The sequence below is a fragment of the Sinocyclocheilus grahami genome, unplaced genomic scaffold (genome assembly GCF_001515645.1).
Source record: "Sinocyclocheilus grahami isolate Dianchi unplaced genomic scaffold, SAMN03320097.WGS_v1.1 scaffold345.1, whole genome shotgun sequence".
NCBI classification, from domain to species: domain Eukaryota; kingdom Metazoa; phylum Chordata; class Actinopteri; order Cypriniformes; family Cyprinidae; genus Sinocyclocheilus; species Sinocyclocheilus grahami.
In genome coordinates this window covers 260,088-284,651 of record NW_015505524.1, presented here as the reverse complement: position 1 = coordinate 284,651, position 24,564 = coordinate 260,088, and the positions used below count along the sequence as shown (strand labels likewise).

The 24,564-nt window shown below is 37.7% G+C and overlaps 2 protein-coding genes and 1 long non-coding RNA gene across 4 annotated transcripts; 2 read left to right on the top strand and 1 right to left on the bottom strand.

The window, feature by feature from the left end:
- Nucleotides 1–657: 657 nt before the first annotated feature.
- LOC107548268 (glycerol-3-phosphate acyltransferase 4-like) lies at nt 658–6,933 on the top strand. Of its 2 annotated transcripts, none has more exons than XM_016228900.1 (4): nt 658–1,101; nt 2,653–3,153; nt 6,084–6,156; nt 6,580–6,933. In XM_016228900.1, the coding sequence occupies exons 2-4, from the start codon at nt 2,986–2,988 to the stop codon at nt 6,915–6,917; spliced, it is 579 nt and encodes a 192-aa protein (XP_016084386.1). In that variant the 5' UTR covers nt 658–1,101; nt 2,653–2,985; the 3' UTR covers nt 6,918–6,933. The 2 variants fall into 2 exon arrangements, with proteins under 2 accessions (XP_016084386.1, XP_016084387.1); XM_016228901.1 differs by having other exon boundaries at nt 658–1,113.
- A 1,766-nt stretch (nt 6,934–8,699) lies between these two features.
- On the bottom strand, nt 8,700–24,110 carry LOC107548270 (uncharacterized). Its single transcript, XR_001604453.1, has 3 exons — nt 24,041–24,110; nt 12,706–12,713; nt 8,700–8,711 (listed from the first exon to the last, which is right to left on the bottom strand). It is a non-coding gene; the product is annotated as an uncharacterized lncRNA (long non-coding RNA).
- LOC107548269 (glycerol-3-phosphate acyltransferase 4-like) lies at nt 9,209–24,044 on the top strand. Its single transcript, XM_016228902.1, has 11 exons — nt 9,209–9,679; nt 12,598–12,670; nt 13,094–13,427; nt 15,387–15,476; nt 17,610–17,784; nt 17,879–17,994; nt 18,077–18,132; nt 18,865–18,950; nt 21,094–21,222; nt 21,695–21,774; nt 22,745–24,044. The coding sequence occupies exons 1-11, from the start codon at nt 9,512–9,514 to the stop codon at nt 22,851–22,853; spliced, it is 1,416 nt and encodes a 471-aa protein (XP_016084388.1). The 5' UTR covers nt 9,209–9,511; the 3' UTR covers nt 22,854–24,044.
- Nucleotides 24,111–24,564: the final 454 nt, after the last annotated feature.

Here is a 24,564-nt window from a genome sequence, read left to right as displayed (position 1 = left end):
ACAGGCAATAATAATAATAATAAAATCAATTATATATATATTATATTTTTGTGCCATTGACATTGCATACAGTCCTGCATCTCCACCTGGTGGATTCTTAGTGTAAGTTCTGCTGTTTGAAATAACAGTTATTTTAGCTTTTTAGTTTTTTTTTCTGTATCTCGACAAAAAAGGCTTCGTACAGATGATTTAGTAGTTGGTCACTAGAACTCGCTGAGACTGGTCATGAGAAAAAGGAAATGATAGGGTTAGAAACTCGAAAGTTGTCTCTAATTGGTCAGATATATAATAATTCTTATATTTAGTTTGTCCCACTGTCTTTTGTTCAGTTAAATCCCATTTGAGCTTCTCAGTTTGGTTGTAAAGATGTGAATTATTATTCAACCTGTAGCGGAAGCAGCGCGTTGATCTCGTGAGCACATGAAACCTGTTACTTTACTCCGCGCTTCTCAGGATTAACCAATCACATTCGTCTGTGATTACTAGCTGACGTTATTTTACTAGATATATTTGAGCCATTTCTAGAGCGAAATTGTACGATTTATACCAATCCTTTAGAGTACAAATTCCTCCAGTGAGACAAAAAATGAATAAATAAATAAAAACAAGAAAACGTCCTGAGATTTGAATGTGTCGCAATGGGTTTTTCCTGAGCCTCGCCGCGCCCCCTGGCGGAAGACTCCGTCTGTGTGTCACTCCCGTGCTGTGGTGCTGCTCGCAGACGCGCGTCAGTCTGTGCGTCACTCACGACATGCGGATCTTCGCTCTCGCGTCCCTTTCCGTGACGGTCTGTTCCGCCGGTGTCGGTGAGCGCGATGCGGACGCGCCCTCGGCTTGAGATCGAAGCGGCTCAGCTCCATAACGCGCCGAGGAAATGCTTCTGTCGATGCCGCACACGCGATGCGCGGTCTGTGTAAGATGATCCGCGAAGACAGTCATCCGATCCGCTGCTCTGCTCTGCTCTGCTCTGCTCTGCCTGTTCATCAACCAACTAGCTGAAAGCTATAGCTGGCACAGATTACCTGCTTAGTTAGAAAGTCATGTAGTGGATCGAGCAGGGTTTCTTCGAACAGCGATACAGCAGGCTGTGTAAGCTGGCGTGTGAGTACTGGAGTAATTGTACTTCATTACTACTACTGCTGCTGCTGCTGCTGCTAATGAAGTATTTGGGATAATTGTAGTCAAGTGCTGTTGAAACATTACTTTTCAACTAAGTTACCTTTTTAAAGAAAGTTTTTTTTCTCCTTAAAATGTTATTTAAACCTCGAAATTAAATAAATTTTACTTATTTTTTTTTACTTAGAACAGACAATGCAATGCGTTTTAATGTAAAATTGAGTTGTCATTCACTTTCTGTTAACCTAAAGCAAATCCTTTTAATCCATTTAATTCCAAAATGTTCCCAGCTAAATGATGACATGTGATTTACCGGGATAGCAGAGTAAAACTGTTTCTCAGCTGCATGCCTCCTTTAACGAGATCATTACTAAGGTCGGAACTTAGTGATGAAATAGTGATTACTGATTAAGTAGGTTACTTCACATAATTTAGTGCTTCAAATTTACTTCAGTGAAAATCTGAACTGTACCTCAAGTTTCTTTGGTCAATTTCAGACAGTGTTATTTTAGTATTATTTACACTTTTTTTTTTGGAACCCGTGATACTTTTTTTAGTATTATTTAATGAATAAAGTTAAAAAGAACAGTGTTTATTTAAAATAGAAATCTTTTCTAACAATATAAGTCTTTATTATCACTTTTTATTAATTTAGCACGTCCTTGCTGAATAAAAGCATAAAAAAATGACTGAGCCCAAGGTTTTGATCGGTTTTGTAATCTTTGTTACAAAAGATTTCTATTTTGATTAAATGTTGTTCTTTTTAACTTTTTTTATTCGTTGAAGAATCACAGGTTCCCAAAAAATGTTAAGCAGCACAACTGTATCCAACATTGATAATAAATCAGCATATTAGAATGATTTCTGAAGGATCATGTGACACTGGAGACTAAATAAAACACGTGTTTGATGAAACTTCAGGTTTGCATCACAGAAATAAATTATATTTTAAAGTATATTAAAAACATTTTAAATTGTAATAATATTTCACAATATTACTGTTTTTTTTCTGTATTTCTGATCAAATAAATGCAGCCTTGATGAACAGAAGAGACCTCTTTAAAAAACATTACTAATCTTACTGATCCCAAACTTTTGAATGGCAGTATATACTCATTTTATTTTAATTTGAGTATAAGTTCTAGTAATTTATGTACTTAAATTTTTTATTAATGTTTTGTTTTATTTTAGCTTTATTTCAATCACTGAAAACAGTATTGTATAGTTTTAGTTAATAAAAACAAAGTTTTTTTTTATTGTATGTATAATTGTGGCTGGGTACTTTGAGTAAAACTTCTCTTCTCTTCTCTTCTCTTCTCTTCTCTTCTCTTCTCTTCTCTGTACTCGTGGGAGCTCTGACTCTTACGTGTCCTTGTTTGAGATCCCAGTGTAGTCCCAGGCCACTTTGTTTGGCTTTGTGATCAACCTGTTGCATTTACTTTGGTGTGTTCAGTCACAGTCTGTTTGATTTGAATAAGCCTGTACTTGAGTGAATTGTAATCCTCTTCCTGTTTGTGTTTCCTTCACATTCTCCAGGTTTCTCCATTACAGAGTTTTTAGTGAAGAGCTGTCATGCTCTGTGAGCCTACAGGCATCTGAAGTTGCAAAATTGCCAATGTTGAAGAATATGAATCATTAAAGCGGAATTAATCACCTCTGGGCAGTGCTACATGCAGAAGGATGGGTTTGCTTCATCAGGTCGTGAGCCATCGGAAATGAAAGACTGTGTAATGTCACCTGTCTGCTTTATGGACGCATTCCACATCGTACTCTGGAGACTTTGACCCTAAAAGTGCCTGAGAAAGCTGCCTGTTGGGGTGTCCATTTCCTTTCCTTCCTAAAAACAAACCACATTTTCATTTTGTAAAAATGGGCCCTTTTATGTCTCCTTTCAATAATCTGCTATGCATGCTGTTGGGCATCTCTTTCACTGTCTGGTTCACGCTGCTCTTGGTCTTCATCATCGTTCCCGCCATTTTCGGTCTGTCTTTTGGTATCCGCAGACTCTACATGAAGACGTTGCTCAAGGTGTTTGAGGTGAGTCAGGAGGTCATCTTGTTGGATTGTTGTTCATACTGATTTATTTGTGGTTTGCATTTGTTCTCTGGATTGTATAGAGTTGACAAAGTTTGGAGTGAGAGAGATGAATAACCAGTCGTTCAGTCACATTAAATCAGTTGTTTTAAATACTATAAATGAATTTAGGCATCGCATCATTGTAATGTATGGAAGGAAAGATTTATATATTTTGATATTTGCAAAATATTACATTTAACAGTGTTATTAAATTGTAACTTTAAAGGGATAGTTCACCCAAAAAGGAAAATTCTGTCATTAATTACTCACCCTCATGCCGTTCTAAACCCATTAGACCTCGGTTCATCTTCGGAACACAAATTAAGATATTTTTGATGGAATCTGAGAGCTGTCTGGCCCTCCCATAGACAGCAAGGTAACTACCACGTTCAAGGTCCAGAAACGTAGCAAGGAGATCGGTAAAATAATCCATGTGACATCAGGGGTTCAACCGTAATATTACGTACGAAGCTACGAGAATACATTTTGTACACAAAAGAAAATTGACGAATTGTTGAATAAAGTGTTTTTTTTTCTCTTTTGCGCACAAAACGTTGAACCCCTGTCACGTGGATTATTTTACCGATCTCCTTGCTACGTTTCTGGACCTTGAACGTGGTAGTTACCTTGCTGTCTATGGGAGGGCCAGACAGCTCTCAGATTCCATCAAAAATATCTTAATTTGTGTTCCGAAGATGAACGGAGGTCTAATGGGTTTAGAACGACATGAGGGTGAGTAATTAATGACAGAATTTTCCTTTTTGGGTGAACTAACCCTTTAAGTGAGTTTCAGAATCTAAATGTAAACATTTAACAACACTTAAATATTTAATATTTATTAGATAACTGATATGATAATGACATTGTGCATAATATCATGGTACTATCATGATACAGGTCCAAAAAACACTGTATTATCACAGCACCATGTCCAAAAAGCTGTGGTACTAACATGGTACTTTTTGATACTTTTTATTTATTGAGTGCGCTTGGTAGTGTGAACTTCTCATGCACTCATGTTTTGCATATTCATACTCTTACATTATTGTGTTTGCATTTATTTAGTTTGCATTTTTTATTGGTCCAGAGAACATACTGGGATCTAAATATGAATACAGTTCTTTTTTTAACTAAGTGGCCAGGTGCAAGAAATGAGATCTGGACGAGGAGGACATGTTAAGCACATCTGGTTAATGTTTCTAGAAAATGCATGATTTGCTTCCTTTACTGGCACTGTTTCCCCCCCAAATGAAAATCATAGAGTGGAGAGACAGGTGTGGAGGTGGAGTGAAGAGCTGAGGGGCTGCTCCTCTCCAGCTGTGGCTGATTTATTTCAGCATTACCTCACGTCCGTCTGAAGCTGTTATGTAACTGGTCGTGTATTCACACTGCCTGAGCAGACATGCGTGCTACTCTCGTCTTGCTGCCTGAAACTGGAAACGAGTATTTTTCCAACAACAAGTAGGAGAATTTCTTGAAATGAAGGAGAAATTCTAGTTAAACATCATGTTGTTTGGGTGTTAAACAACATTCAGCTTAGCCAACCTAGTCACGGGGAAGCAATAAAGAGGATGTTTGATAGATAATAATGGTTTTAAATCCCAAATAAGAATAAGAGTAAAATGCTACAAAAGTGCTATTTCTGACTGTGTGTAGAACCTACAGCTCTGCAGCTGTACATTGCAACAGGATTGTAAATGTTTACTGTACCATGAGCTTCCAGGGACAAAATTATGAATAACTGTGTGGTGTCTATATTCTGTCCTCAACCTCAAAGTACTCTTATTACAGATTAGAAGAAACCTTAGTTCAGATAGAGAAATAAGACAAATTAATAGGCTAACATTGAGGCATTGAAGTTAAAGCAAAACGTGTGTTAATTTCGCAAGATATCAATAGCAGCCCTTCAGTGTTTTCTGATTCTCAAGTCAATTGTGTGCATTGTGTGCTCCACATGCCTGAATTAACATACTGACATTATTCGTCCTCCCTCAGCTTTTCAATAAAGCGCTTGTTGTTCCCTGAGGGAACATTCAGTATGTATGTGTGTGTGTGTTTGTGTATGGTTGTGCTACACAGTCCACCGCAATGTGTTTTTAAATCATGATGTTTATGATGTTTATGATGAGGAAGTAAATGAGTTTTATTTTGCGATAATGACTGGCTGGCTGTGCATTAGATATGTCATAGGATGACATTTTTGTAGGCCAAAACCTGGAAACAAGTGACCGTAGCATTTTAGCACTTCCAGTTCCATTGTCCTGAAGTCAGTGGGTTTTTTGAATGTTTTTTTTAATCGTGTTCTTGCAAACTCAAACTTTCAGGGAAAAGACTAACAAAGTTGTTGGAAGCTTAATGGTGGTGACGTTGAAATCATGTGTAGTTTGTTTTTGTTTATATATACCGTTTAGCTATTTGGTTATGCTGTATTTAGGCTTCAAAATGTATAAGTTGTGTTCATTTGTGAGGACTCTCGGGTTTGAACAAAACGTGTAAAAATCATAAACTTCAGTCAGTCACAGAGCTTATTTTCTGCACTAATCCAAAAAACAGAGGTAACCAGGGTGTTGCTAACTTTCAGGTTGGTCTGCAAAAATATGTCATCACTGCCGCACTCTATGATTACAGTAATATTTAATATTTTTTGATATTTTCCACCGTTAATTGATTTTTCATTCGTGATCAGAGGGTTAAATATGTATTTAGATTTAAATAAATATTATATTTTAGCATTTGTATACATTTAAATATTTAGATAATACTTTTATCTAATAATAATAATATCTTTTCAATTCAATTAAGATGATTCTTACAATAGTAAAACAATACTAGAATGTTTCAGTGGTAATAATATTGCATTAAATTGAGGTTGTTTTTCTTTATTTTCGCAGTGGGCCACAGTGAGGATGGAAAGAGGAGCCAAGGAGAAAAACCATCTTTTGTACAAGCCTTACAGTCTTAATAGTACGTGTGTCAGTGGCTGTGTAAACACTGTGCACTGTTACACCTGTGGGAAAATGATCTGTTGCTCCTGCTGTGTGCTCATCTGCTTGTTAATCTGAGTGACATTGCTTGTTTTGGCGTGTCCCAAGTGCTCGTCGATCTCACGGGACGCATACTGAGTTTTTTGTCAGTTGACCTATCAACAGAAAGATCAGGCAACAACTAATGGCAGTCAAACTACATTTGTGTCCCAATCACCTCCATTCAAGCTGAATTGCTTGTGGTGTTGCAGGATATTTTTGTAATTTTTTACATCCTGACATCATTTGCTGTTACATAGTTTTCAGGAGAGTGTTTGTTGATATAATTGCAAATTAAGAAAATCTCATTTTTTCAGGATTCTATTTTCTGGATGTTGATATTGTATGTATTATTTTATCCCAGGCATTATTGCTAAAGAACCTACATCACTTGAAGACGAGCTCAAAGAGATTCGGCGGAACTGCAGCAGCCGAGAGTTGGATGGCTCCGCCTCCACCACCACAAGCCCCTCCCCTTCCTCGTCAGAGTTTGAAATGTCGGACACCTTCTACTTTTGCCGCCGTGGCATTGAAAGCATCGTAGATGATGAGGTTACCAAGTGTTTCACGGCAGAGGAGCTTGAGTCGTGGAACTTGCTGACCAGGAGCAACAATAACTTCAATCACATTAGCACCAGTCTGACAGTGCTGTGGGGTCTCGGTGTTGTCATCCGTTATGGGTTCCTGCTGCCCCTCAGGTGAGGAAGTTCGTTGCTAATATTAAAATTCTGGCTGATACAAATAAATTGTATTGCCAATAACCCATAAATTAAAATTCTGTACTATTTTGTCTAAATAAAGTAAAATACTAAAAACTAAAATCAGTCATTTTAAATGGCAGTGAATGTAGGCGTTACGTCATTGTAATGTACAGTATGAGAAATGGATGTTCATTTTTAAATTAGAAACTTGCTAAGATTACATTTAACAATGTTAAAATAATTTCACTAATTACTTCAGTGAACGTTAGATGACAGTAAAGCTAATATAATGTAAAAAATAGGAGAAATGAGCATCACAATTAAATACAAAGCATTGGCAGATATACTCTATCCAATATCAGCTGATACCAGAAAATTTAAAAATCTCATTTTGGCTGGTAATGGTAACAATATATTGTGTGTAGTAAAATAAGAAAATAACCCTTATTTATTGAATGAACAGATGTGAAGATTAGAAGAGAAGTATGCTAAAATGAGGCCACTGCTAACAAGTACTAAAATGCATTTTGACACATACCATGGTAATATTATGTTTTTTGACATGTACCATGGAAATGCATTGGTAATCTTTGAAGTACCTTGGCGTACAAAGTAATACCATGGTATGTAGCGAATTATTATGGATTTACATTCTGGTACTGCCAAGGGATGTTTTTTTTTTGTAGGAGACATTGCACAGAGTTTTCAAACTAGATAATAACTGGATAAAACAATACAGCAAAGACACAGTCCATGTTTATTGTTGGGTATGTTGGTACATTAAATACTCACCCCTTATAATACTTACAGGGGCCCCTATATGTCATATGACCAAACAGAAAAAAGGAGCACTTGTAATATTCAGTTGCAATTTAGGGTGTTAAATAAATAACTCTTATTTTTGAATGGCTGACATTATAATTTGACATCATTCTAACTGGTCCACCCTGAGACACTTACTCTGTTCTGGCACGCGAGTCTGAATTTAGCGTCTTACAATACAGGCTAATTCTGCCACCCCTCAGGGCCATATGGAGCTTGTGTAGGATTAATGTCAGTCAGGGCAGTGGCCTTAACCCACATTCTTTAATAGAAACTCCTCACCCACCCGTGTGCACATTTGAGATGAGGAAGAGCGCCTGATATCTGAGCTCTGTTTAATCAGATGTTCTCAACTGGGTATTGTGGGATTAATTGAATTATGGATGGAAACCCAAATGCTCAGTATTATTGCTTGAACTTTTCAGCAGCATGCATTGGGTCAGAGCTGTGGTGCGGTGGGGAGTTCGTGTGCTCTTGGAACTGTTGTGATCATAGCTAATGTAGGTTTATATTTGACCTGTGACATATTACAGTCTCTCTAATCCATTAATGCCCTGTTCTCTCTTTTTATCTCCAATGAAAGTCAAACACCGTGTCTACACTGGACGCGAGCGGCGTGACAAAATACGATAGAACTCATTATAATCAGTGAGGCTGTCTACACTTGATGCGGCACAGCGCGACACGACAAATCAACGACAGAAAACTGCTGCTGCATTCTATTTATGACATATTGACACAAATTTCAAATGATTTTTCAGCGGTTGCTTTGTCGCGTCGTAGACAGACTTTAGCTGTTGCGACGTGGTGCGACACAACAACTGTCGCATCCGGTGTAGACACGGTGTAAGGCTTAAAAGTAAAAAAAAAAATTGTTATATTAAAAGTGAACTCTGTAATTTATTGCTTATTTTTAGAATTATTTTTATATTAAAATGATATTCATTCATATGAGATGAATACTCTGTATATTCTACATAGACTAGGTTGCATCCTCATAGGTATGCCTTCTCTTCTCTTCTCTTCTCTTCTCTTCTCTTCTCTTCTCTTCTCTTCTCTTCTCTTCTCTTCTCTTCTCTTCTCTTCTCTTCTCTTCTCTTCTCTTCTCTTCTCTTCTCTTCTCTTCTCTTCTCTTCTCTTCTCTTCTCTTCTCTTCTCTTCTCTTCTCTTCTCTTCTCTTCTCTTCTCTTCTCTTCTCTTCTCTTCTCTTCTCTTCTCTTCTCTTCTCTTCTCTTCTCTTCTCTGTACTCGTGGGAGCTCTGACTCTTACGTGTCCTTGTTTGAGATCCCAGTGTAGTCCCAGGCCACTTTGTTTGGCTTTGTGATCAACCTGTTGCATTTACTTTGGTGTGTTCAGTCACAGTCTGTTTGATTTGAATAAGCCTGTACTTGAGTGAATTGTAATCCTCTTCCTGTTTGTGTTTCCTTCACATTCTCCAGGTTTCTCCATTACAGAGTTTTTAGTGAAGAGCTGTCATGCTCTGTGAGCCTACAGGCATCTGAAGTTGCAAAATTGCCAATGTTGAAGAATATGAATCATTAAAGCGGAATTAATCACCTCTGGGCAGTGCTACATGCAGAAGGATGGGTTTGCTTCATCAGGTCGTGAGCCATCGGAAATGAAAGACTGTGTAATGTCACCTGTCTGCTTTATGGACGCATTCCACATCGTACTCTGGAGACTTTGACCCTAAAAGTGCCTGAGAAAGCTGCCTGTTGGGGTGTCCATTTCCTTTCCTTCCTAAAAACAAACCACATTTTCATTTTGTAAAAATGGGCCCTTTTATGTCTCCTTTCAATAATCTGCTATGCATGCTGTTGGGCATCTCTTTCACTGTCTGGTTCACGCTGCTCTTGGTCTTCATCATCGTTCCCGCCATTTTCGGTCTGTCTTTTGGTATCCGCAGACTCTACATGAAGACGCTGCTCAAGGTGTTTGAGGTGAGTCAGGAGGTCATCTTGTTGGATTGTTGTTCATACTGATTTATTTGTGGTTTGCATTTGTTCTCTGGATTGTATAGAGTTGACAAAGTTTGGAGTGAGAGAGATGAATAACCAGTCGTTCAGTCACATTAAATCAGTTGTTTTAAATACTATAAATGAATTTAGGCATCGCATCATTGTAATGTATGGAAGGAAAGATTTATATATTTTGATATTTGCAAAATATTACATTTAACAGTGTTATTAAATTGTAACTTTAAAGGGATAGTTCACCCAAAAAGGAAAATTCTGTCATTAATTACTCACCCTCATGCCGTTCTAAACCCATTAGACCTCCGTTCATCTTCGGAACACAAATTAAGATATTTTTGATGGAATCTGAGAGCTGTCTGGCCCTCCCATAGACAGCAAGGTAACTACCACGTTCAAGGTCCAAAAACGTAGCAAGGAGATCGGTAAAATAATCCATGTGACATCAGGGGTTCAACCGTAATATTACGTACGAAGCTACGAGAATACATTTTGTACACAAAAGAAAATTGACGAATTGTTGAATAAAGTGTTTTTTTTTCTCTTTTGCGCACAAAACGTTGAACCCCTGTCACGTGGATTATTTTACCGATCTCCTTGCTACGTTTCTGGACCTTGAACGTGGTAGTTACCTTGCTGTCTATGGGAGGGCCAGACAGCTCTCAGATTCCATCAAAAATATCTTAATTTGTGTTCCGAAGATGAACGGAGGTCTAATGGGTTTAGAACGACATGAGGGTGAGTAATTAATGACAGAATTTTCCTTTTTGGGTGAACTAACCCTTTAAGTGAGTTTCAGAATCTAAATGTAAACATTTAACAACACTTAAATATTTAATATTTATTAGATAACTGATATGATAATGACATTGTGCATAATATCATGGTACTATCATGATACAGGTCCAAAAAACACTGTATTATCACAGCACCATGTCCAAAAAGCTGTGGTACTAACATGGTACTTTTTGATACTTTTTATTTATTGAGTGCGCTTGGTAGTGTGAACTTCTCATGCACTCATGTTTTGCATATTCATACTCTTACATTATTGTGTTTGCATTTATTTAGTTTGCATTTTTTATTGGTCCAGAGAACATACTGGGATCTAAATATGAATACAGTTCTTTTTTTAACTAAGTGGCCAGGTGCAAGAAATGAGATCTGGACGAGGAGGACATGTTAAGCACATCTGGTTAATGTTTCTAGAAAATGCATGATTTGCTTCCTTTACTGGCACTGTTTCCCCCCCAAATGAAAATCATAGAGTGGAGAGACAGGTGTGGAGGTGGAGTGAAGAGCTGAGGGGCTGCTCCTCTCCAGCTGTGGCTGATTTATTTCAGCATTACCTCACGTCCGTCTGAAGCTGTTATGTAACTGGTCGTGTATTCACACTGCCTGAGCAGACATGCGTGCTACTCTCGTCCTGCTGCCTGAAACTGGAAACGAGTATTTTTCCAACAACAAGTAGGAGAATTTCTTGAAATGGAGAAATTCTAGTTAAACGTCATGTTGTTTGGGTGTTAAACAACATTCAGCTTAGCCAACCTAGTCACGGGGAAGCAATAAAGAGGATGTTTGATAGATAATAATGGTTTTAAATCCCAAATAAGAATAAGAGTAAAATGCTACAAAAGTGCTATTTCTGACTGTGTGTAGAACCTACAGCTCTGCAGCTGTATATTGCAACAGGATTGTAAATGTTTACTGTACCATGAGCTTCCAGGGACAAAATTATGAATAACTGTGTGGTGTCTATATTCTGTCCTCAACCTCAAAGTACTCTTATTACAGATTAGAAGAAACCTTAGTTCAGATAGAGAAATAAGACAAATTAATAGGCTAACATTGAGGCATTGAAGTTAAAGCAAAACGTGTGTTAATTTCGCAAGATATCAATAGCAGCCCTTCAGTGTTTTCTGATTCTCAAGTCAATTGTGTGCATTGTGTGCTCCACATGCCTGAATTAACATACTGACATTATTCGTCCTCCCTCAGCTTTTCAATAAAGCGCTTGTTGTTCCCTGAGGGAACATTCAGTATGTATGTGTGTGTGTGTTTGTGTCTACACAGTCTACACAGTCCACCGCAATGTGTTTTTAAATCATGATATTTATGATGAGGAAGTAAATGAGTTTTATTTTGCGATAATGACTGGCTGGCTGTGCATTAGATATGTCATAGGATGACATTTTTGTAGGCCAAAACCTGGAAACAAGTGACCGTAGCATTTTAGCACTTCCAGTTCCATTGTCCTGAAGTCAGTGGGTTTTTTGAATGTTTTTTTTAATCGTGTTCTTGCAAACTCAAACTTTCAGGGAAAAGACTAACAAAGTTGTTGGAAGCTTAATGGTGGTGACGTTGAAATCATGTGTAGTTTGTTTTTGTTTATATATACCGTTTAGCTATTTGGTTATGCTGTATTTAGGCTTCAAAATGTATAAGTTGTGTTCATTTGTGAGGACTCTCGGGTTTGAACAAAACGTGTAAAAATCATAAACTTCAGTCAGTCACAGAGCTTATTTTCTGCACTAATCCAAAAAACAGAGGTAACCAGGGTGTTGCTAACTTTCAGGTTGGTCTGCAAAAATATGTCATCACTGCCGCACTCTATGATTACAGTAATATTTAATATTTTTTGATATTTTCCACCGTTAATTGATTTTTCATTCGTGATCAGAGGGTTAAATATGTATTTAGATTTAAATAAATATTATATTTTAGCATTTGTATACATTTAAATATTTAGATAATACTTTTATCTAATAATAATAATATCTTTTCAATTCAATTAAGATGATTCTTACAATAGTAAAACAATACTAGAATGTTTCAGTGGTAATAATATTGCATTAAATTGAGGTTGTTTTTCTTTATTTTCGCAGTGGGCCACAGTGAGGATGGAAAGAGGAGCCAAGGAGAAAAACCATCTTTTGTACAAGCCTTACAGTCTTAATAGTACGTGTGTCAGTGGCTGTGTAAACACTGTGCACTGTTACACCTGTGGGAAAATGATCTGTTGCTCCTGCTGTGTGCTCATCTGCTTGTTAATCTGAGTGACATTGCTTGTTTTGGCGTGTCCCAAGTGCTCGTCGATCTCACGGGACGCATACTGAGTTTTTTGTCAGTTGACCTATCAACAGAAAGATCAGGCAACAACTAATGGCAGTCAAACTACATTTGTGTCCCAATCACCTCCATTCAAGCTGAATTGCTTGTGGTGTTGCAGGATATTTTTGTAATTTTTTACATCCTGACATCATTTGCTGTTACATAGTTTTCAGGAGAGTGTTTGTTGATATAATTGCAAATTAAGAAAATCTCATTTTTTCAGGATTCTATTTTCTGGATGTTGATATTGTATGTATTATTTTATCCCAGGCATTATTGCTAAAGAACCTACATCACTTGAAGACGAGCTCAAAGAGATTCGGCGGAACTGCAGCAGCCGAGAGTTGGATGGCTCCGCCTCCACCACCACAAGCCCCTCCCCTTCCTCGTCAGAGTTTGAAATGTCGGACACCTTCTACTTTTGCCGCCGTGGCATTGAAAGCATCGTAGATGATGAGGTTACCAAGTGTTTCACGGCAGAGGAGCTTGAGTCGTGGAACTTGCTGACCAGGAGCAACAATAACTTCAATCACATTAGCACCAGTCTGACAGTGCTGTGGGGTCTCGGTGTTGTCATCCGTTATGGGTTCCTGCTGCCCCTCAGGTGAGGAAGTTCGTTGCTAATATTAAAATTCTGGCTGATACAAATAAATTGTATTGCCAATAACCCATAAATTAAAATTCTGTACTATTTTGTCTAAATAAAGTAAAATACTAAAAACTAAAATCAGTCATTTTAAATGGCAGTGAATGTAGGCGTTACGTCATTGTAATGTACAGTATGAGAAATGGATGTTCATTTTTAAATTAGAAACTTGCTAAGATTACATTTAACAATGTTAAAATAATTTCACTAATTACTTCAGTGAACGTTAGATGACAGTAAAGCTAATATAATGTAAAAAATAGGAGAAATGAGCATCACAATTAAATACAAAGCATTGGCAGATATACTCTATCCAATATCAGCTGATACCAGAAAATTTAAAAATCTCATTTTGGCTGGTAATGGTAACAATATATTGTGTGTAGTAAAATAAGAAAATAACCCTTATTTATTGAATGAACAGATGTGAAGATTAGAAGAGAAGTATGCTAAAATGAGGCCACTGCTAACAAGTACTAAAATGCATTTTGACACATACCATGGTAATATTATGTTTTTTGACATGTACCATGGAAATGCATTGGTAATCTTTGAAGTACCTTGGCGTACAAAGTAATACCATGGTATGTAGCGAATTATTATGGATTTACATTCTGGTACTGCCAAGGGATGTTTTTTTTTTGTAGGAGACATTGCACAGAGTTTTCAAACTAGATAATAACTGGATAAAACAATACAGCAAAGACACAGTCCATGTTTATTGTTGGGTATGTTGGTACATTAAATACTCACCCCTTATAATACTTACAGGGGCCCCTATATGTCATATGACCAAACAGAAAAAAGGAGCACTTGTAATATTCAGTTGCAATTTAGGGTGTTAAATAAATAACTCTTATTTTTGAATGGCTGACATTATAATTTGACATCATTCTAACTGGTCCACCCTGAGACACTTACTCTGTTCTGGCACGCGAGTCTGAATTTAGCGTCTTACAATACAGGCTAATTCTGCCACCCCTCAGGGCCATATGGAGCTTGTGTAGGATTAATGTCAGTCAGGGCAGTGGCCTTAACCCACATTCTTTAATAGAAACTCCTCACCCACCCGTGTGCACATTTGAGATGAGGAAGAGCGCCTGATATCTGAGCTCTGTTTAATCAGATGTTCTCAACTGGGTATTGTGGGATTAATTGAATTATGGATGGAAACCCAAATGCTCAGTATTATTGCTTGAACTTTTCAGCAGCATGCATTGGGTCAGAGCTGTGGTGCGGTGGGGAGTTCGTGTGCTCTTGGAACTGTTGTGATCATAGCTAATGTAGGTTTATATTTGACCTGTGACATATTACAGTCTCTCTAATCCATTAATGCCCTGTTCTCTCTTTTTATCTCCAATGAAAGTCAAACACCGTGTCTACACTGGACGCGAGCGGTGTGACAAAATACGATAGAACTCATTATAATCAGTGAGGCTGTCTACACTTGATGCGGCACAGCGCGACACGACAAATCAACGACAGAAAACTGCTGCTGCATTCTATTTATGACATATTGACACAAATTTCAAATGATTTTTCAGCGGTTGCTTTGTCGCGTCGTAGACAGACTTTAGCTGTTGCGACGTGGTGCGACACAACAACTGTCGCATCCGGTGTAGACACGGTGTAAGGCTTAAAAGTAAAAAAAAAAATTGTTATATTAAAAGTGAACTCTGTAATTTATTGCTTATTTTTAGAATTATTTTTATATTAAAATGATATTCATTCATATGAGATGAATACTCTGTATATTCTACATAGACTAGGTTGCATCCTCATAGGTATGCTTCAGAGATCCAGAAAAATGCAAACAAAACTTGCTGTGCACTTTTAAATTAAAAAGAGTTTAAAGGGTAAATTTTGTAAAGAGTGTTCTAGAGTTTGAGCTGAAATGTCTTGTTTTTATTTTATCAGGTTAACATTAGCAATCACAGGAGTGAGCCTATTGGTTGTCTTCACTGCCATGATTGGTTTTCTGAGCATGTTGTTTGAATTTTTACATAAATATTGTGTTACTCTGAATGGCAATGTAACATTATTTCAACCAAATGTTGACATTTTATTCTCCAAAAACTTATTTGAAACCTTAAAAGTATGCACTTTACTTACATTTAATGTGCTTTCTCTGGACGACATGTTCCCAATCACACATATAAGCTCTCACAATGAGATGCCCACACTCACATTAGCAATCACATACATGCACAATCACTCACATAAACACTCACAATTGGAGTAATCACAATCAAACAAACAATCAGATACATGCATAATTACATAAACACTCACATGCTCACAATCAGACAATCATACACATACACATACACATACACATACACATACATGCTCACAATAACATGCATAAACACTCACGTACACACACAATCACAATGAGATGCTCACAATCAAACATTCACATACATGCGCGATCACAAGCATACTCTCACAATCAGACGTTCACATTCACACGCATAGATCACACACCGTCACTCTCACAATGAGATTCTCACAATCATACGAACACACATGCACACCTACATTACCTACACCAACAATCATTCACATACACGTGCAATCACACACACTTTCTCAATCAGGCAGTCACACAATCACACAAACTATTACACATTCTGAATCACATACATGCACACTAACAATCACTCAGTCACACACATGCTTACAATCTCACACGCTCACAATAACACAATCATACACTCATATGAGTCTCACAATCGCACACTTAAATCATGCATTCAGAATCACATGCTCACAATCACATTCTCACAGTTCTCTTTGAAGTAGTTCTTCAAACCTGACTGTCTTCCTTGACACACAAAAGGACAAATTTTGAAGAATGTGCTAGTTGCTCTTTTCCATGCAAGTAACCTTTTGCAAAGACCCGCCCCCTTAATTACTGTTGCCATGTCCGACAACCCATGGCAATCTCACGCCACACATCATGTTCTCACTCAGTGAAAAATACATAGAGGACACTGACAACGAGCCGACAGACAAGACAGAGCAGGTTACTTTAGGTATGAGACAAAGTCTAAGCTTTTAAATTGTCATTTTGTAAAAAATTCAAACAATAAATATAGTTTTGTGGCTCTTTAATGTGTCGTGACAGGTCGCTGTAGAGCCTCATTCAAGCGGCACATGAACCGATCATGTCTTCCTCTTTATTAGCACGAAATAAACATGAATGAACATCAGAAGGTCTCGTTTCAACCGCGGAGAGACATCAATACACACCATTTCCGCACCTCAGTCGTGGTATTGAAGGCTCTCTCCCACCTTCAATACCACAACTGAGGTGCCCTTGAGCAAGGCACCGAACCCCCAACTGCTCCCCGGGCGCCGCAGCATAAATGGCTGCCCACTGCTCCGGGTGTGTGTTCACGGTTTGTGTGTGTTCACTGCTGTGTGTGCACTTTGGATGGGTAAATGCAGAGCACTAATTCTGAGTATGGGTCACCATACTTGGCCACATGTCACGTCACGTCACTTCACTTCACTTCATTTTTCAAGTTCAAGTCCACCGACATTAATCTACTCTCCTGTCTGGTTTGTTTGTCGGACAAAATGGCAGATTCGCCGGTCAATCAAACTTCCGGCAAAGGGTCAATTCCTTACAGTGAATTAGAGCTGGTGCTTGAGAATGTTAACTTCTATAGCATGTTCCGAATCAATGGTGAAGGGACATTTAGTTCTGATGTTATCTGACACACAAACAGAGTGAGGTCAGACATCATAACACCCGAACGGTATAACATCGAGTTAACAAGGGTTTGGTGTTTCAATGTCAGGTCCGATTTCAACTGAATTTGAACTCCTCTTTGTCATTATCTCAGCTTGTCATTCCTGCATCGCCCTAATGTGATCATGTGTGGTATTTCAGGTCACTGTCCTCCTGTGCATTCTCTCTCTATCTCCTTTTCTCTTCTTCTTAAAATACGATACGAATAGAGAAAAGTCTTTCTCTTTCTCTCAGGACCTCTCCCTTGACCAGTCAAACTGGCTCCTTTCACAGGGACATTCAGGGTTTGGTGACAACAAAACAGCATGGAGAAGACACTACTAAACTGTTGGATGTCCGCACAAACTCTTTCATTAGATGACATTTGACCTGTTTACCACAAACTCACATTGCTCTGCTTCTCCTGCAACTATTTACACCCTCTGCTCACAAACTCCTCTCTTTGTCTTTCTCTGGGACAGTGAAAACAAACCCAAGAATGGAGGCATCTGTGTCGCCAACCACACGTCACCCATTGACGTCATTATACTAGCCAGTGACGGATGCTATGCAATGGTAAGTGTGTTTCTTGACTGGAACTGTAGTGGGTATGTGTGAGAAAGCTGCTCTGAGAGGGTTAATTGTGTGTGTGTGTGTGTGTGTGTTATAGGTGGGTCAGATCCATGGGGGCCTGATGGGGCTCATTCAGAGGTCTATGGTGAAAGCTTGTCCACACATTTGGTTCGAGCGCTCAGAAGTCAAAGATCGCCATCTAGTGGCTAAAAGGTCAAATATTTCACTGAATTGCATTTTTTATTACACTCATACATTGTTATTATTGTTATTAATTAAATGAGTTTTATTTCAGGTTGAGCGATCACGTAAAAGACAAAAGCAAACTGCCCATCCTCATATTCCCCGAAGGTGAGCTGAACTCATTCTCAGAAATTTGTGTTAATATGAAAAGGAGACTAGAGTAGACTACTATGTTTGTTTCCTACATCCACTACCATGAAATAGTTTGGGGTTGATAAGATTTGTAATGTTTTTGAAAGAAGTCTTTTATGTTCATCGTCTTTATTTGTTCAGACAGTAAAACAGTAATACTGTAAAATATAATCAATAAAAATACAGTTTTCTGTTTGAAAAGTATTTTAAAATGTAATTTATTCTTGTGATGCAAAGCTGAATTTTTAGCAGCCATTACTCCAGTGTCTCATGATCCTTTATTATTATCAATGTTGAGAACAGTTGTGCTGCATAATATTTTTGTTGGAAGCAGTGATCATTTATTTATTTATTTATTTATTTTACTTACCGACCACATTTTTTTGAACAGTAGTGTAGATATTTTTCAATTGAAAGGCTTTATAATTTTAGACAGCAGGAAACAAATACTGGACATCTATAATTCAAAAGCAGTGTTTGTTCAAAATTTCTCACAGAGTGAACTGATCTCACTTGTTTTTTCAGGCAGAGAAAGAATGTGATGGAAAAACGTGTTGTGATTGAATAAATTACAATTGACCTTTTACAGTTTCTCCACTAATTCATATACGTATATAAATAGTAACTAACATGGAACAAGTGATTTGATTTGGTTGTTAATATGCTATTATGTTTATTTCTTGTGTTTATCATATAATTTGTCTCCAGGTACCTGCATTAATAACACATCAGTCATGATGTTCAAGAAAGGAAGCTTTGAAATTGGCTCAACCGTCTACCCTGTCGCCATAAAGGTCAGAAAATCTCACTTCCCTAGTGAATACTTTGGGTTAGGGATGTGAGCAAACCTTGAACATCAAGTATTAAACACTGATTAAACAAAGTTTGTGCTACAATCATAAATGATACCTGAATGATACGCATGGTAGTCTGAGACCACTAATGCAAATACTGCTATTGAACGAATTACATAATCCGCATAATCATTTGAATTACAAAATGAGCACGAATTATTGTCCTAGTGTTTGGTTTGTCCTCTTTTGCTTTAACAACAGTGGCTCTCAAGCTGAATGAACTCTACAAGTTTGTGTCAGTCCCATAGACTGTATAAAAACATAGATGTAGTGTCCGTGACGTCACCCGTAGGTCTCCGAAGAGCATTTTTGAAGCCTAAAGTGGGCGGAGCCGGCCGTCGCCATCTTGGCAGTGCGTCACTCCCGGATAATCGAAAATGGGCAAAGAGGCGGGAGCTGGTTGCTGAAACCACGCCCACCTAGCTTGACCCTGGTGACAGCAGCGGGCAATCCACCTGTCACTCAAGTGGCCACGCCCTTAATTATGCAGAACTTTAAGGCTTAATATAATTTAAACGGATGAGTTATAAAAAAATTCACCCCCCTCACAGTTGTCATGAAGGGCAAAATTAGCTATATAGACCAAAACCACTTTTTGTAACAGGCTGTAAACATATTTTTCTGCTGTAAAGTTGGGCATTTTAACATGGGGAGTCTATGGGACTGACTCCCTTTTGGAGCCAGAGTCGATGAATTGCACTGTACAGTTTTTGTTGCTCCTCTTTGAAAGTGTCTTTCACTTTCCCTCGTTTCAACCCACCATCCCTTAAAAAAAAAAAAAGTTTCAACTAAACTGTCATTTACCAGAAAAAAGGTAATTTACCTACTGAGAAAAGCAGCTTTAATATTAGTCGATGAATTGCAGTTTTAGTCACTTCCGTGTTGGTTTCAGAGAGAGACCGGAAGGTTGCCGCTTGGTCAGTCCTGATGATCATGTTTAATGCTTATTGGATCTGATCTAAAAATATGGCATAGTCTTACTACTACACAAAATCTTAAAATAAAGAAGAAATATTTTGGAATTTTATGTCAAATTTCTTTGTTTTACAGAGGAAAAACTCTACTTTGTAAAGATTTTTAATGAGGTCTCACACTTTTGGACCCTACTGTAAATTGTGAGACCTGTTGAGTTGATGTGTGCTATTTCTTTTCTCTTGAGTTGATCTGAGATATGGCTGGTGGATGATATAACAGATATAACAGGCGAAAACTAAAAATCCCATAGATGGAGAGACCTAAGCCATCTCTAGGGACTTGGGGGTGGACTCTTTTGACTTGGTCCAGTAAGCAAGCACCTAGCCATCCCAGAACAGCATAGCAACATGTTTAAAACCACCCACAACACCCTGGCATCAAGCAGAAATCTAGTATTACCACAATGTTCTCTTTTGAGTGCTGAAATAACTTTTTTTTTCTTTTACCGATCGTTTACATGTGCAAATGTCCTCTAACAGATGCCCATTCATGTGTCTTTTACACTTAAAACATGCTGGACATACTGATTATTCCAAACTTAAAATATTTTTTTTCAGTTATCAGTAATGTGTTTTTAATGCTGTAGCGGGTAGGCTGTATGATTTCACTCTCGTTCTGAGCTGTGAAGCTGCTTTCAAACGTTCCTCCTTGTTTGCATGCTCTCTTACTTGATCAGCTTTTATGCTAAGAAAAATGATGAAGGGCAAATGATTAGGATGTTGATGACTTAATCAGTATTTGTCAGCAATAACATCTTAACATCCTTAAAACAAGATTACTTGAGAAGCAAAATTGTGTAAGATATTAAGAATTATTTTTGCATTGCATTAGCTTAAATGTGTTTTGTTTTTAAATGTGCTTTTTTTTGTTTTGTATTTTAAGTTTTATTTCAAGGTTTAAAAGTTTTAAATACCATCTAACTTTTAAACAAATAAGAAATAATATCTGAATACAGGTTTTACTGTATGCACTTGTTTTTTTTGTTTTAAGAATGTTTAGGTGTGTTTACTGGGGGAAAAAAAAGGATTAAGAAAATGACTTTTGTCTTGCGTCAGCATTGTGGTGGTGGTTGCATTGTATTTCATTTGCATGTTTTGTGATTTTCTAGTATGACCCTCGGTTTGGGGAAGCCTTCTGGAACAGCAGTAAGTTTGGGATGGTGAATTATCTGCTCAGGATGATGAGTAGCTGGGCCATCGTCTGCAGCGTGTGGTACCTGCCTCCGATGAGCCGTCAGGTAAGGCCTACATGCATGCAGTAAAATCTGTGGTATGACTGACTTGCACTGCCCTTCCCAGTTTTGTCCACCCACCACAGATTGGAAATGGACATCTGTGTTTGCATGTGGGCATGCAAATAAACAAATAGACCATTGTTTTTAATGCATGTAAAGGCTCCTGTCCCCAAAAATCCACGAAATGGTCACCATAGGTAACTCATTGTGCTGATGTGATCCGCCACACCTTGAAAGTTACAAAAGTTCTCTGGAAAATCACTGGAATTATTTTTGGAAGTCCTTCCTTTGTGTATTTATAGTTTGATTTACTATTTCAGAAAAAGAATAACTGTTTCTTCAATTATACATGCTGTTAACTGAAAATGCTGGAAAACAAATTGTAACAAGTGTGAAAATACATTTTAAGCACTTAATAATTTTTAAAACCAAAGGTCTAGTTTTTTTTGTCAATGTCTGTTTTGTCACCTTGCAGGAAGGTGAGGATGCAGTGCAGTTTGCTAACAGAGTAAAGGCAGCCATTGCCAGACAGGGTGGTCTAGTGGACCTGCTGTGGTAAGTCAGCTGTCGTATCTGACTCTACTGTCAAACTGACTGTAAATAAATGGCAGATGTTGAATAAACATTAATTTAATGACATAAGATGAACCTTAAAGGTAGGGTAGGATTTCAGAAAGGCTAGCTATAGCAAGCTAATGAACGCACTGATGACGTGTCATGTCTGTGCAGACAGGGTGAACAGAGGTATGCAAATACATACGTTGACAGGCAGGCAGAACAGCCTATCGTAGCCCTCGGATCGAGGAATATGTTTGGACGAACATTTTATGGTCCTATGCTTTCCACAGCATACACTGTGGAAATACAGCATACAGATATAAATACATTTAGACCACTTAACTGATTAAGTGGTGTAAGTGATTGCTATCGGGATGTGAAGAGACTTTCAACCAGCATAACAATTTTTTTTTAACCAGATCACCTACCCTGCCTATGTACAGTTATTTAAGTTATTTCAATGAAAAACCATCAAGTGTGAGCCGTCACACAGGGAGTTGTGGTAATGTCAATTTATGGTTTTTGATAGACGACTTGTTCTTTCTCACTTCTAAAAACGGTAAATTTAACTTTTACTGTAAAATTGTTTGAAATCTATGTCCTATTAGTTACATTATTACAGTTTTTTCACTATAGAGTAATGGAATTTACCTTTGACCAATTAACAGGTTTTTAACCGCAGCAATTTTACAGTCTTTTACTGTAATCATGATCATTTTTTTGTTGAGGCCAAAGAAAAGTAATAAAAACACTAATATAAGCTGTAATATAACTGACTGTCTGTACAAACATAACATATCTGGTTTAAGCTGATCTCCCAGCCTGGCCAGCTGACAAATGCCCAGAACCCTTCTAAAACCAGCCAGCATGGTTTTGACCAGACTGGGAGGCCAACAAACCAGCTTAGGCATATTAAAGCTGCTTTTCTCAGAAGCCAGTTTAGTTGAAATTTTTTTTTTTTTTTAAGGGATGGTGGGTTGAAACGAGGGAAAGTGAAAGACACTTTCAAAGAGGAGCAACAAAAACTGTACAGCAAGATTTTGGTTGGAACGCAAGAGGTCCGCAGTCGTTCTTGAGGAGAGGAGATGAATCAGGTGAGGACCTGGAGGGGCAAGAGAGGGCTCAGAGACATGGACAACGACGTTATGCTTTTGTTTTACACCCAATAACAAGAACTGTCCTTGTTTAATTGTTCGTCTTTGTGAAAAAGACCAAAGTGTGTCCAGTGTTAGGTCAGATCGTGATCAAAACACCATGAGATGCGTTTTGATGCGTAATGGTACTTTTACTGAAGTCAATGTAGCGTGATTCAGTCCATAGTGGCCGGGTCACTCATGAGGAGTCATAAGGACGCAATGCAGCAGTTTAATGGTTTCTCTCTCTTTTTGTTCATTTCTTGATTCGTTTTTTTCCTTTTATTATCATTTGCTCTTAACGTGTCATTAGGACGTGGTAAACTATTACATTTGATGGCCATGTATGGTTGAAGGAAACGCCTCATCAGGCTGCACGTAGGTGTCCGAGAGCATTTCTATCTCTCTGCTATACTTCTGCTGCGTGAGTCACTTTAATCCTGGATTTTAACAGGAGAAAACAGTGGAAATATTCATGGAAAACCTGCAATTTAAGGTTAGCCTGACCTTTGCAGATGAATAGTCTGCATTGACCTTTCAAAATACCTCTGGATAAACAATCAAACCTGTGTGAAGGGTTTGAGAAGAGTTAGTTATATATTGTTAGTTGTTGTTTTTTTTCTCGTCCTTGTGTGAAAGATCCAGAACTTTTCCATTCACATCTGGGAGTCAAATCATGAGAGTCTTAATGACATTGGCCAAGTGACGGTCAATTGAAAACTCTATGAACTATTCTTCAGGTACTGCACTCATTCAAATTAAAACAATTGTTTGTGATGTTTTAAACAACACTATGCAGCATGTACTGTAAATATGCAACCAGTGTTTCCTACAGGACTTTTTTTTTTCAGATCAATCAACCCTAGAACATGTTAAACAATAACATATTTTTTCAACACATCAATAATTTTTTTCAATATAATAATTATTTTCAAGTAAAATACATTTTATTACAACAAAACTCTAAAATTCTGTTGCAAATTTATGTCTTCAAAACCCAGTTATCAGTTCTGGGCTCATTTTGAGTTCATTGAGCGAGCGAGTAATCGGATTCGATTGAATAAGCTGTCTGATGATTTATCTGTTCAGACCAATGCATAAAAAACTGCAGACAGGCTGAATGTCAGAACAGAACATTAGTCTTAAACAGGCCTTTACTGAACTCAAAAATTCCACGTCCTTTCAGATGAAGCTTTAGCGCAACAACATCCTGAATAGCAGTGCAGGAAACACTACGCAACTAACTAGCTCTAAAACTAAAACTTTAAAGGGCTCATAATGAAGCAGAATGAAAAAGTAGTATTTTTACAACATGCTGTGTAACAAAAAGGCTGCATCCGAAATCAAACACTCTTACGTTTAAATAAAATAATTACTTCACGACTGCTAAAAAAAGTCTGTTCTATGTAGTATGAATTTGTGTCACATGAATGTAATCCGGATGTACTACATACGTCACGTTGTCATTGTCATGTGACTAATAGTAGCAGCATCAGTTGCGTCGCTTCACTGTCATTCACAAATCATCTCTCGTGGCATCATCCGCTTTTTTATGAATGCTGTGAATTCGGACATACTACTCGTACTGTTTTTTGCCTACTATATGCAAAGAATACTATATGGGAAGTATGCGATTACAGATGCAGCCTATGTG

Excerpts from the sequence above, each read along its gene's own strand:
- LOC107548268 (XM_016228900.1), top strand. The coding sequence starts at position 2,986 with ATGGGCCCTTTTATGTCTCCTTTCAATAATCTGCTATGCATGCTGTTG. Across the intron at positions 3,154-6,083 it reads CGTTGCTCAAGGTGTTTGAG|TGGGCCACAGTGAGGATGGA; the intron begins GTGAGTCAGGAG and ends TTATTTTCGCAG. Across the intron at positions 6,157-6,579 it reads CAAGCCTTACAGTCTTAATA|GCATTATTGCTAAAGAACCT; the intron begins GTACGTGTGTCA and ends ATTTTATCCCAG.
- LOC107548269 (XM_016228902.1), top strand. The coding sequence starts at position 9,512 with ATGGGCCCTTTTATGTCTCCTTTCAATAATCTGCTATGCATGCTGTTG. Across the intron at positions 18,951-21,093 it reads TCTACCCTGTCGCCATAAAG|TATGACCCTCGGTTTGGGGA; the intron begins GTCAGAAAATCT and ends GTGATTTTCTAG. Across the intron at positions 21,223-21,694 it reads TGCCTCCGATGAGCCGTCAG|GAAGGTGAGGATGCAGTGCA; the intron begins GTAAGGCCTACA and ends GTCACCTTGCAG.